Consider the following 12,294-nt stretch of genomic DNA (forward strand, 5'->3'; position numbering starts at 1 on the left):
CCTTGCCTGGTGTTAATGATAAGTAATGAGTATGCAATCTCAGTGGAAATCAGGCCCCGCGTCTGGATCTGAAGCCAATCAGAGTCCCTGTTACATTCTGTGCTCTTTATGGCACAGAGATTGTTGTTGATGCATGAGGATTCCAAATTATATTTCATGCAAATGTGCACAAATGGGGCAGATATCAACACCCCCTTGGAGTCATTATCTGCCATTCAGAAGATACCATGAGGAAGAGTCTGTGAATGTGCATCTCCATTATTTAGCAGTTCTTGGAAAGCAGCGTACCCGATCAAAGGCCTCACATCTCCACTGTGGAGAACCTCAGTTCCAGGAAGGAAATTGTCATTGTATCCCTCTCATTCAAAAACAAAAAATACATTTTGATCAGTTACAGTCACAGGTATGCATTATTCTGTGCCACACACTCACACACCATCTGTACTACAGCCGACAGCTAGAATATTGATGAAGACGTTTGCTATTAACGAGTCGCTTTGACGTGCACTGTGAGGAAACGAGCACCCAAAGTGGAACACAGATGCAGAAATACAAGCATTGACACAAATACACCAACTAAAATAATGGCTTTCACTAAGCAACAACGTCTCTCATATAACATAAATGTGCATTTAAAAGACTTTTTTGTACAGTTCTTTGCATGCTTGTAGAAAAGAGTATACACGCTGTGACTCCTGCTATTATGATCTTCAACACTCAGAATTCATGCAGACTGTGTGTACATCGGGAGCCCCCCGCCATTCGTTTAGGTTTTCCAGTGGAGCAGAGGTATTAACTAGAGCGGTTACAAAGAGCGCAGGGAACATGGAGGGCGACATACGTGACATCATCTACCACATGAGACGGGTTTTGGGTGGAATTCATAGTTTTCAGATTTTCTTCTGCGGTTGTTCTACAGTATAGCAAGCCAAGTCATTCTCTTAAAAAAAAAACACTCTCACAACATACATTTAACTGGACCTCATTTGTAATAACTGCTGGGTTTGCAATTAAGTACCGCGCCTAAACATAACACATAATCCATAAAACATAAGCATTCTCAAAATCTGATTTTAACAAGTCCAACAAGCTATTTCTACTGAACAGTACAGCGCAGTACAGTAGGTACAGTAGCTGAAGATGTTCCATTCCATTAATCCCTTTCTCACCATTACACAAATTTATTAATCCACATATTGATTCAAAGCGACTGAGCTCCCGACCTTCACTCTGACCTCTACTGATTGGAAACAGGCCCAGTGAAAAACAAAAGTAGAGAATAACTGCTATTTTGCTACAAACAGCAAGAGATTTGAACCATACACAGTATATACATATTAAGGAAAACAAAATTAATGTTATATATGTCTACTGCAGGCGTCTACTGCATGTTTTCTGTATTAATTTTTTTAGTCCTGGGTTGTGGGAATAGGACATTGAGCTCCTCTGAACGTACACTGCGTTTGTATGTTGACACTAGGCTCTTTGTTGATAGATGCATGTTTTTGTCAATTCACAATACACAAACCTTTGTTTGACGCATTGGACAAGAACGCAGTTATTACGTTACCTATCGTCTTTAGATGAATATGATGACAGGTTATGCTTATGCAGCTGTCATGGTTCTGCTCTGCACGGTCTCCACTAAACTAAGGCCAAGTCAAACCAAATACCGAAAAGTTGCTGTAATAATTCCTGCTGGCTCTTCCACGTCTGAAATCGAACAATCTGTTTTCTGTTTTGCTTTTTGTCAGTGGGATGCGGGAAGCGTCAGGGAGCCGCTTTCTACAAGATTCACTTTTTGAAACCACGCAGCATGTGACAGGATCTGCTCACTGAACATAACAGGAACACTGAAGTTGTAACAATATACATCTTTGCAAATTATGGGTGATTTGTCGTTCACAGTTTGAACTGTAACTTACTGATTATACATGCATAATTTAACCCACCATGCCCTGCTTGCAATTACTCGTCCTTTTTTTGGCAACATCCTTTCTCTCCGTCCTGCACACAATACATTGCTGTTGCATGACTGCACCTACTACAGCTAACGTATGTAAGTCTGAGTCCTTATTGGATATGACATGTTAAAGCAGCCGTATTTCTCCTGCCATTTTGCACGTAAATAATGCAGTGTGCGACAAAAGTCTTTTCTCTGGGTTGTTAGGGCCTTACAAAAGGGATAGCATCAGGGGAAACAGAAATGAAAGTAGGAGCAGATCACATTGATATACAGGATAGATGGTCTATTAGGCAAAGCAAAGATCAGAAACTGGCCCTACAGTGGATGCAGCATATGGCCAGTAGTGTTATCCCTTCACATGGCTGGCTCACAGTTTAAATTGCAGAGAGAGATTCCACGGCTACATTTTTCATTATTGATGCTACATTTCCTGGTGGTTGCCTCACACACTTTTGTTGTGTTTAAGTCAGTTTGCACTTACTGACTGCGTTTGAGCAAGTGATATTTCACTTTAAGACCCCCTGTCTTCGTGCACACACACACACACACACACACACACACACACACACACACACACACACACACACACACACACACACACACACACAAGCTTTTCCTGACTGATCCCAGCAGCAGCCTGTCTACTCCACTGCCTGTCCACACACAACATCTTAGTAAACTGATCTATTGGGGTCTAACATCCCAGTCTGCTACACACACACACACACACACACACACACACACACACACACACACACACACACACACACACACACACACATCTGAGGCTACTGACCTACCCGCAAAACATTTACATCCATGAATGTGCATGTTCACAGTCAGAAAATTGTGGGAGATTTTCAACAAGGTCATTGCATGAAACATAATGTAGCACTTTTTACTGAGCGATTAAAACATCACATTCTTGAGTTGACTTCTAATTGCAGAGGAGACAAATAAACTTCAGCAAATTCTGTGAAATGGTGAAAGTGTTCTTCAGTAAGACACTAGCTCCCCTCTTACTTTGTGTGGCTGCCCTTGTTCTGGCATATCCTCACATCTACTGTATGTGCAATGGATGTATCTGATAGTGGATCTGCAGAAACATGGGCAGTAAACCTCTCCACACAATGCATGTGCATTTACATGTCTGCTCTGTATATTTGGATCACAATCATTTCACAATTAATGTCACCCACCTAATAAAAAAGAGGCAAACACAGATCAAAAGCAATTACACATCATAGGTCACAGTGGGAACACTACACCACTAATTGGTGAGTGATGAAAAGTGCTGCAGTTGACGTGGCCATAAAGTGCTGCAAATAACTGCAGTCCTCACCTAGGAGGTGGTTTGGCATTAGAGTAATAAAAGATAGCTAAAATTCATTTCATACTCCCAGTGACCAAATATAACTTGGCTGTCTTGGCTGTGGCATGTTGTGGAGGATTCACACTCTGAAGGAAGTTAGCAAAGGGGTGGGAGGATGTGTACAAGTTGTGTTCAAGTGTTTCAGTCTGGCTAAAATTGTAATATTGTTTTTTTTTTGGCTTCAGATATTTAGCTGATAATCACTGTGACTTTAGAGGAGCGAGCAGCTAGTTTAGTTCCTGCCTTATTACAGAGTTCCTTGACAGTACAGGCTACATTAGGACTGTGTCCTGAATAACTCCCCTTTATTTAGTTCACTCTGCAGGTAGTGTGTCCATTATTTTGTAGCGGTGTCCAAATCTAATGTTTGTAATTAAGATGTACAGTACACTGCTTTCTTATCAAGCCTTTGGCACTTTAGTACTAACTTTAGCACATAACTCACTACCCAGCAGGCATTTCAATGCTGAGACAACGTTGAGACAACATTGAGGCAACATTTTAATTATGGTTGAATAACCACTGGATTTTATTTAGATTTTGAAAGGTGAATCAACGTTGATGGGGCAACGTTTTTTTAATGTTGCATTTTGGTTATGGAGTGTCAACGTTACATTTACGCTGATTTATGGTCATTCATCAATGTTACGTTGATTTATGTTTTTTTATCAACCTTGCATTTATGTTGATTTATGGCTTTTTATCAACCTTGCATTCATGTTGAATTAACTGTTGATTTTGAAAGATGCAAAACAGTTAAAGCACAGCACAACCTGTTAAAACATGGCTGTGTACCAAACTGTGAGTGAGCAGACTCAGACCCAGAGACTGGTTGCAGAACAGGCAATATTTATTGCTAGAGTACAGAGGTGAAATTGGATCTATGGAAGCTCAGATCAGGGAGCTAAAAAGTCCAAAGAGGAGAGGAGCTGCCGGGAGTCCGAGGCAGGTGTCGGAGCCAATGGAGAGGTGGAGGAGACAGAGATGTCGTCAGGGGGTCAATCCGTTAGCGGCTGCAGGTGGATCTAAATGAGGAATGAGATGGATTTAGTAATTGAGAAATCACCAAATTAGAGCCTATAGTGTCAATACTGACTGGTCAGGTAGCATGACGATGTGGTCGCTCTGGTGACCATAGACCGCCTGGTTGAGCCGTGCTTGTTGCTACTTTTTGTTTGTTATGTCATCCACCGAAATCCACCAATGTCCACCGTCAAACTACAACATAGATACAAAAATTAATGACTGACAGGAAACAAACGTAAAATAATCACTCACAACCTCACTGGCTGCACACATACATAAGGGGGAATGGAAATGTACAATAAATCAAAACATACACTGTGTAACTTTAGCGTTTATACTGCCGCTTTCTTTCACATGCTTTCCTTTGTGTACCAATAAAACATGTTCGGACAAAACACATGAAGTTTTCTTACGGACCAGCATTGAACATTGAGCAACTCACATTAAATAAATACAGACATAATAAATCTGTGTAAAGTGTAGAAAGTGTAAAATGTAAAGATACCATTTAAGTCAGTTAAATCTAGCATCACCAATATTGCAACTCACACTGTCATTAAAATTGACATTAAAACTGACAATAAGTAAACATTAATCAAACTAACTTACCAAACTATTCCCACATGTGAAACAAATGATCACCATTACAAACGAGAAGCAAACATGGAAATCACATGACACCACAAATAAACAAACAGGGCAAACACTGGACGAAACAGCGCCACCTGGCTGCTGGAAGACAACATGAAACAGAAACACTTAAAGTTCTATCTTTGTTCCACCACCACCCAATCACTCTGGTACATAAATGTTAATTGTTTTCCATACATTTGAGGATGTAGTATCATAAGTTTTAATGATAGCATCTAAGAACAAAAATCAAAACACAAATTTAGATCATTTTCATAAATTCTGCATATTTGAACCAATGTAAGAAAATTCCGTTAAGGACACTTACGTTCAAACATAACCATGGACTAACAGTCTACTAATTTGTTCAAATAATTTTGACTTACGTTTTAAAAATAGCTGCTACGTCGCCGTGCTCTTTCAAAAACAGTTGCTGGGTGTCTTCCCATCACCATTTGGGTGACAATTGATACATTTTGAGAACCAAATACAATCTATGAAGAGAACTCAATAAAACAGCTAAAAATGGAATGCATGACCAAAACTTTATAAAAAAAAATATTAATTGAAATGATTATTTACATCTATAGTAAATAAGTATGGCTAATAATATATGTTAAAGACAATCGGTCAGTTTAATATAAATATTTTTTTTGGCTTTTTACAACCATTAGCATTAAATGTTGTTTGACATTATTTCCACCATATCTCAATGTTGATTTATAAGCATTTTGTCAACCTTTTTACAATCGTTAGTATTGTTGTTTTTATCAACGTCATGATAACAACTGAAACTTGCAAAGTTGATTAATAGGTATTTTGTTAACCTTTTTACAACCATTAGCATTAACGTTGTTTCAACATTACATCAACATCACATCGACAACTGACATTATTTCAACCTTATTTTAACACTGAAGGTTGGTTGTGTGCCTGCTGGGTGACTGTGGTAAACACCTGAGAATTATCTTAACATTAGCTTTTTTGACTGACTGAAAGCATGTTATCTCTTGATTTAACTTGGTGTATGTAAATGCTATACAGCAGGGATTTTTCAAAAACAAACGGATGGTACATTGCCTAGGTTTTATCAGCAGAATAGCATTATTGGGTGTGTCAGCACTGTGTGAAAGAAATGTAGGAGAACAGATGTGCTGATTGAAAAATAACTAACTCAAAGTAGTCGAATCATTTTTGAACATCACAAGCAGTAAGAGCCGCTCCTGTTTAGCAATTGTGTAATTTTTCACTCATGAATAAACCTGGTGATTTGCAAGGTGCCAAAGTTAATCTGCTTTGCATAACTGAATTGGTAAGCAGCATCTGTTCTTTCTACAAGCTTAAAATGGAAGTCAGGAAATCGCAAAATTATCCAATTACACATAGACTGCTAATAAACCCCAAAACACTGGCTCTTTATCTTTTAAGTAAAGAAGAAGAAGAAGTCAAGGTGTCATTTTAACAATAGGACAATAGGGCATGCAAGAAATGTTACAGCTCTTTCAAATCAAAGTAGACAGGTAGTAGATAGAGCAATGGCCTGGGAAGCAGAAGGTCCCAGGTCCCAGTGGCTGTCCACAGGCTCCCCTGGGGGATGGGTCAAATGCAGAAATACATTTCATTACCTGTATGTAATGACAAACTTAAATACTATTCTATTCTAAATATATTAGGATGATCCGTAATCACCATCAAATACAATATTTTAGATTTGATGCACTTTTTAATAGCATTGGAACTTTCTGTATTAAGAATGCACACATGCAAGAATAAGCTTTAATGGAAATGACTGGGAAAAAGGGCTTAAAAATCTTTTGTATGCAGTTAATTAGAGATTTTTTTTCTGCAATGAATCTTGCTCATTAGCATATAAATTCATTGTGATGCAGTCACTTGTGCATAACATTTATCCAACCTGTGTTTGAGGCTATGCTGTTTGTCGCTGTTTAACATTGACACTCATGTTCATGTTCCCCAGAGGATGAAACCAAATTAGTTTTCCTCCATTTTCCTATTTTATTTTTCTCATCTTCACCTAATTAGCTAATTTTAACATGCTAATTTGCAAGGGGGGAACTAGAGGGCAGCTTAGTGGTGCCGCCTTCGCCTGCTGGTCCCCTCCTACCAACAAGAACTGTCAAATTTGAGACTGTAATGAACTTTTGCCAAACTGTAATTGAGGTGCAGTTGTAACAAGACAGATAATATCTGCACAGAAAAGATATAATATTTTACCAACTAATGAAAACTGCCAAAGTTTTTATTATCCTTTTATTATCCTTACAAAGTCATTGTAGCAGTGGAACACAAAATTTCCATCACTTACAGTAATTACACACTAGCTAGTAACAAACTTTTTTTTTTTTTACATTTTCTGTTATTTTCTTTTTTGTGTCCATCTGGCCCTGCCTTTGAAAAATTGCTTAGCAATCATGCTCTAAGATGGCGTAGGTACAGTATGTTAGCTTTTTGTTAGTGTAGAGGAGTCATTTTAAATGGTACAATTAACAGATTTGATTGTGCAATAACACTACATACAATTCAGTTAATAGTGTTGAGTGATTTATTTTATGTTGTGATATTTCTGATAAATTGGAATTTTATTTGATTGATGAGGTTTCTGATGTACAAGTACACACATTTGCTACCAATACACTGACTTGAATCACATTTCTGGGAATTTGTCCAAGTTAAGATTTCCCATCACTGACTTAAATCCCAGTGGTGCATTACCATGTGTAGTTGAATGCCCTTGCTCTGAGTCAGCTAACTAGAAAAACCCAGTTCACAGTGGGCATTTCAATTAAGGAGTTAATGTAGTGGTGCCAGTGGCTAGAACATAGAAATAGACATTCTGAACTCTCTTCCCTTACTCCTACTCCTCAGTTCCTTTCCAGCTGTTTTGCAGTAACAACCATCCATCACCAGCCATTTGTGAAATTGGTGTGTGTGTGTGTGTGTGTGTGTGTGTGTGTGTGTGTGTGTGTGTGTGTGTGTGTGTGTGTGTGTGTGTGTGTGTGTGTGTGTGTGTGTGTGTGTGTGTGTGTGTGTGTGTGTGTGGATGTTTGCCAAATGAACAGCTAGAGTCTGTCCTTTGTGTCTGTGTGTCTCCCAGGTGACACATCACATCTTATCACCACAGTGACTCATGTTTGCTTGAGGGGATTTAAGGTTTGGGGGCCTGGACCATAAAATAATACAATGACATACATTCCAATAACCTTACTTGAATCTTTAGCCACAACCCCATTCACAAATATAAAAACACAATTTTCACCAGCCACATCACATCATGCTATTAAGCTGAGGAGTAAAGTGTATCCTTTTGTAAGACTCTGGTGCATTAATCCAGTGCAGGTGCACTCATGATTAACTGACTGGGGATTATGAGAGGGAGCACGATTATCAAGTAAAGAAAGGTCAAAACACTGTTGGGAACAGATTTCCGGTTCCTGGTGCCCTGCTTGAGCTTCTCCAGAGCTCTGATGCGAGCTGGTAGCCCTGCAGGCTGGTCTTAAATGGGTCGTTGCGAGTCTGCAGAGCCCTAGAATCATCCTCAAGACCCGCAAGAGAACAGTAAGTCTTCTTGTACCTAATTATGTTTCCTACATAAGGTTTAAAATAGTTTAAAGTGAAGTTTGTAGCTAAAGCGAGGTGTCACCTTGGGGTTTATAATCCAAGGGGATTTGTAGTTGTGATTTAGATCAATGACATAAATTGACACAGTTACTGTTCCTTAAATACAGTAAATATCTGTGATACTAAATTGCATTTTTAGGTATAAATTATGTGTTCGAATTTTTATTCTTTTGGTCTCTAGGCTGAATATGTGAAAATATGAGATATAAGGTATCCTAAAAATCTGTCAGCTGACAGGAGTGCAAAATGTATAAGATGCTGAAACATTAACCTCGTGCATTTACAGTCCTGATCCTTCCTTTAAATGAGCGGATAAAAGCATCAGTGCTGAGGCTGAGCCGAAAGTTCAGGCAACACACACTCTTCATCAGATCCAGAGACGCGCTCGCTGCTGCCTCTCTGCTAACACGGAGACTGAGAAGAGGAAAATATATGGTTCAGCGTTTCCCCCGTCCCGCCACAAGAACAGCACAGTAATCAATTCAGTTTAGTACAAATCCAATGCACTTAAACTTCCAGCGCGAATAACCAGAGGCTGCAGAGCAGAGGTACACTTATCGATAAAGCAATTAATTTAAGCCCTGGCTCCCCCTCCTGCTCCCTGCTGCTACAGAAAAACGTTCTTGTAAAATGATACTTATAAAATACCATATATATATCTATAGATAGATAGATAGATAGATAGATAGATAGATAGATAGATAGATAGATAGATAGATAGATAGATAGATAGATAGATAGATAGATAGATAGATAATATAATTCATAATATAAATATTGAATAGGAATAACTATTCAACTAACAATTATGCTAAGCTAAAGAGTATCTTCTAGTATTAGCATTATATCAAGATTTGCCAAAGCTAACCTAAGCTATAGCTCACAGTTCAGGGGCATTAGCTAAATTATTTATTGAAAATGACTATTAGCTCATTGTTTACGTTTATGTTGACAACATAAAAACTTCTTTCAACGTTACCATGACGCACAGCAGATGTAATGAGCCCTTGGTGCAGACTTTCGTGGCCGTCATGTGTCTTAAAAGTAGCAGCTGACGTTAGCTGCGTTAGCTGCGTTAGCTGCGTTAGCTGCGCTGCTGACTTCGCGGTTAGGTGTGATTTTAACGGGTGGCGGTCTGTCTACGGAGAGGAGGGAAACGGGCGAGAGAGGAGGACGGAAAACCCGGAGCCCATCCATCAAGTTGACATCACGAGCTAGAGAACCGCCGGGACTTCACATTTCAACATAAAAGCGTTTCTTGTGGGAAGGCGGGACAGGTGAGTACGGGGTTGCACCACGCTTTAAACTCCACGCGTGTCTGTGTTTGCATGATTAAACCCGGAGCTTATTTACAAACACGTCCAGTTCCCGTCTCACGTGCGCATCCGTCGATGCACGCTGGTGAGTATTTTATTTTGAAAAGGCAAACCGGCAGTGGCGCCGTTTGTCTCGTGGAGCTTCACACCGGCTCCAGCTGTCAGAGCTCGGTCGGCTCGTAGAGACAGCGGGATGCCAGGCAGCGCGCTCCGACACACGGCGTCCGTTTTACCGTCGCCCGGCGTCGCCTCTCGGCCACGGCAACTCTGATGGGCGTTTTCATTTGCCCTTTACCGTCCTCCGCGCTCGGATATTTTCGGAAGCCGCGAAATGAAGCGAATGAATGTGAGCAACAAGAAGTGTCCTGTTGTTGTGCCTGTCTCCAGCATCTCTAGTCAAGTCCTCTCGGTGGATGCGGTGCCTCTATGATCCTTAGTTGTCTGGATTTTATGTAGTGTTCACTAGTGGACTATCCAACTTTTCCCTGCTTTTTGTTGTCTTTTTCGAGGTTTTCCGTGTGTGAAACAAAGCTTTCGGGATACACCAACTCCGGAAAACCAGCGACTTGACATCAGCTCCTGGCGGAATAACCATTGTAGCGGTTATTCGCCTTTACAAGCATCTTCTCTGGGGGTGGGAATACGACTGATGCTTGCCATGCTCGCCTATTCGAGTTTTGTATCGTCTCGTTGTTTGTCTGTTTGTCCCACAGTGGCATGAAAATTCATGAATGCGTCCAATTACGCATGCACCATGACGGTAGAAGGCTGTGCGTAATATCCTATTATTATATCCCTACCACACGAATGCAATGACAAAACATTCAAGCTCATTCCTGTGTTTGGAGGGGATTTGGCGGATGCATCCTAACTTGTGCGCGTGTGTATGAGTGCGTGTTTGTAAAGCACGGGCGTTATGTGCATGGCGAGGCTGGGACCGCGCTCGTGCCCTAAATATCCAGATGTTGTAGATCAACGTTAGGCGAGAGAGACTCGAGCGACAGCGTGGTTTCGAAGCCCGTCTTGACCAATGTGACACACACGTTTAGCATCGGCGCTAGAATGTGTGTACGGAGCATTATTTAGTTCAGTCACAGTTCTGTGCGAGTAAATGCGCCTAAAGTTAGCTGCGAATTAAAAAGCCGTTAGACGGAGCTCCCCACCACTGCCATAATTAACGCCCGTACGTGTGGATGGATCAGGAGATCCCGAGCGCAAACATGCATGTCTGTCCATGTGCGTGAGCGCGTGCGCCTTCGGCTGCGCTAACATGCCTTGTGTGTGTGTGTGTGTGTGTGTGTGTGTGTGTGTGTGTGTGTGTTTGTGTGTGCGTGCGTGCGTGCGTGCGTGCGCGTGCGTGTAACAGCCACGCTGGAAGTCGCCCCCCATGTGGCCGTCGGGAGCGGGGAGCAGGCAGCCCTGCCCGCGGGAGTCGGCGCTGCGCAGGGCGGCCGTCAGCGGCAACATCAACGCCCTGCCGCCGCACCACGTCCCCACAGGCCGCAGCGTCCGGGTCTTCATCTGTGCCAACCCCGACGGTAGGAGTCAGCGTGACCGACCCACACACACACACTCACACATCTGCAGCCTGCGGACTAACAGTGACACGAGACAAACACTTCACCTTTATCTGCAGTCACACTTAATGGCTGTTTTTATCGTTTATCTGTTGTATAAAATGATGTCTATCACATCTGCCTTTTAAAGATAGATTTTCTTCATATATGTGGGTCCAAACATTAAAGCACCTGCAAGTACAGTGCAGGCAGAACACAAAATGCAAACTGGTGATTTACAATACATCTTAAACAGATATGAAAGCTGTTGCATGTCACAGAACAGGCCTACTGTACATCAGCTTCTATTGGGCCAGAAGATATGTTGTGTGTTATTCGTTACGATATCGCATTGAAACAACAGATTGCTTCCAACAGCGTGCATGGTGTGAGCAGAGAGCAAGGCAGTCTGGTCATGAGGGAGCTCTGCATTTGAATATGCCCCGTGGGCAAAGGGGGTAAAAATAGTCTCAGTAAAGTAGAGTAAACAAGGCAACGGAAGGAGAGTAGGCTACGAGGGAGATAACGAGGGAGGAGGAGGAGGAGGTCAGGATTAAAGGAAGGAGATTGTTCCTGTCGATACGTCCCCGTCACGCGCTTGTCCTCGCTGAGCAGACGGCTACGCACCCAATGAGTCGGCCTCCGATTATTCGCAGCGCTATCGATCGCAGTAGACGGCGCTATGCGCGGCATTGTCCGGCCACCTGTAGCTGACTCAGTGGGTCCCAGCATCCCGTTGCGGCACAATAAAAGCCAGGGGGGGGGGGTTGTGGGTTTGTGGTCAAAGCG

The 12,294-nt window shown here is 41.6% G+C and overlaps 1 protein-coding gene and 1 long non-coding RNA gene across 6 annotated transcripts in view; one reads left to right on the forward strand and one right to left on the reverse strand.

Moving 5' to 3' along the window:
* Positions 1-3,908: 3,908 nt before the first annotated feature.
* On the reverse strand, positions 3,909-9,752 carry LOC114851196 (uncharacterized). 2 transcript variants are annotated; one of them, XR_005898707.2, is made up of 4 exons: positions 9,613-9,752; positions 8,905-9,047; positions 4,435-6,581; positions 3,909-4,363 (listed from the first exon to the last, which is right to left on the reverse strand). It is a non-coding gene; the product is annotated as an uncharacterized LOC114851196 (long non-coding RNA). The 2 variants fall into 2 exon arrangements; XR_003785010.3 differs by having other exon boundaries at positions 3,924-4,363; positions 4,435-4,556.
* Positions 9,753-9,770: 18 nt separating this feature from the next.
* Positions 9,771-12,294, forward strand: part of LOC114851194 (NACHT and WD repeat domain-containing protein 2) — a 29,504-nt gene continuing 26,980 nt past the window's right edge. The window contains exons 1-3 of one of the 4 annotated variants that reach the window (XM_029142866.3): positions 9,932-10,295; positions 10,459-10,583; positions 11,316-11,487. In XM_029142866.3, coding sequence (XP_028998699.1) covers positions 10,220-10,295; positions 10,459-10,583; positions 11,316-11,487 — 373 coding nt within the window. In that variant the 5' untranslated portion in view covers positions 9,932-10,219. Of the gene's footprint in view, positions 9,911-9,931; positions 10,584-11,315; positions 11,488-12,294 lie in introns of those variants that run through there. The other 3 variants (XM_029142869.3, XM_029142868.3, XM_029142867.3) reach the window with 3 other exon arrangements.

Source organism: Betta splendens, chromosome 2, assembly GCF_900634795.4.
Source record: "Betta splendens chromosome 2, fBetSpl5.4, whole genome shotgun sequence".
In the NCBI taxonomy this organism is placed as follows: domain Eukaryota; kingdom Metazoa; phylum Chordata; class Actinopteri; order Anabantiformes; family Osphronemidae; genus Betta; species Betta splendens.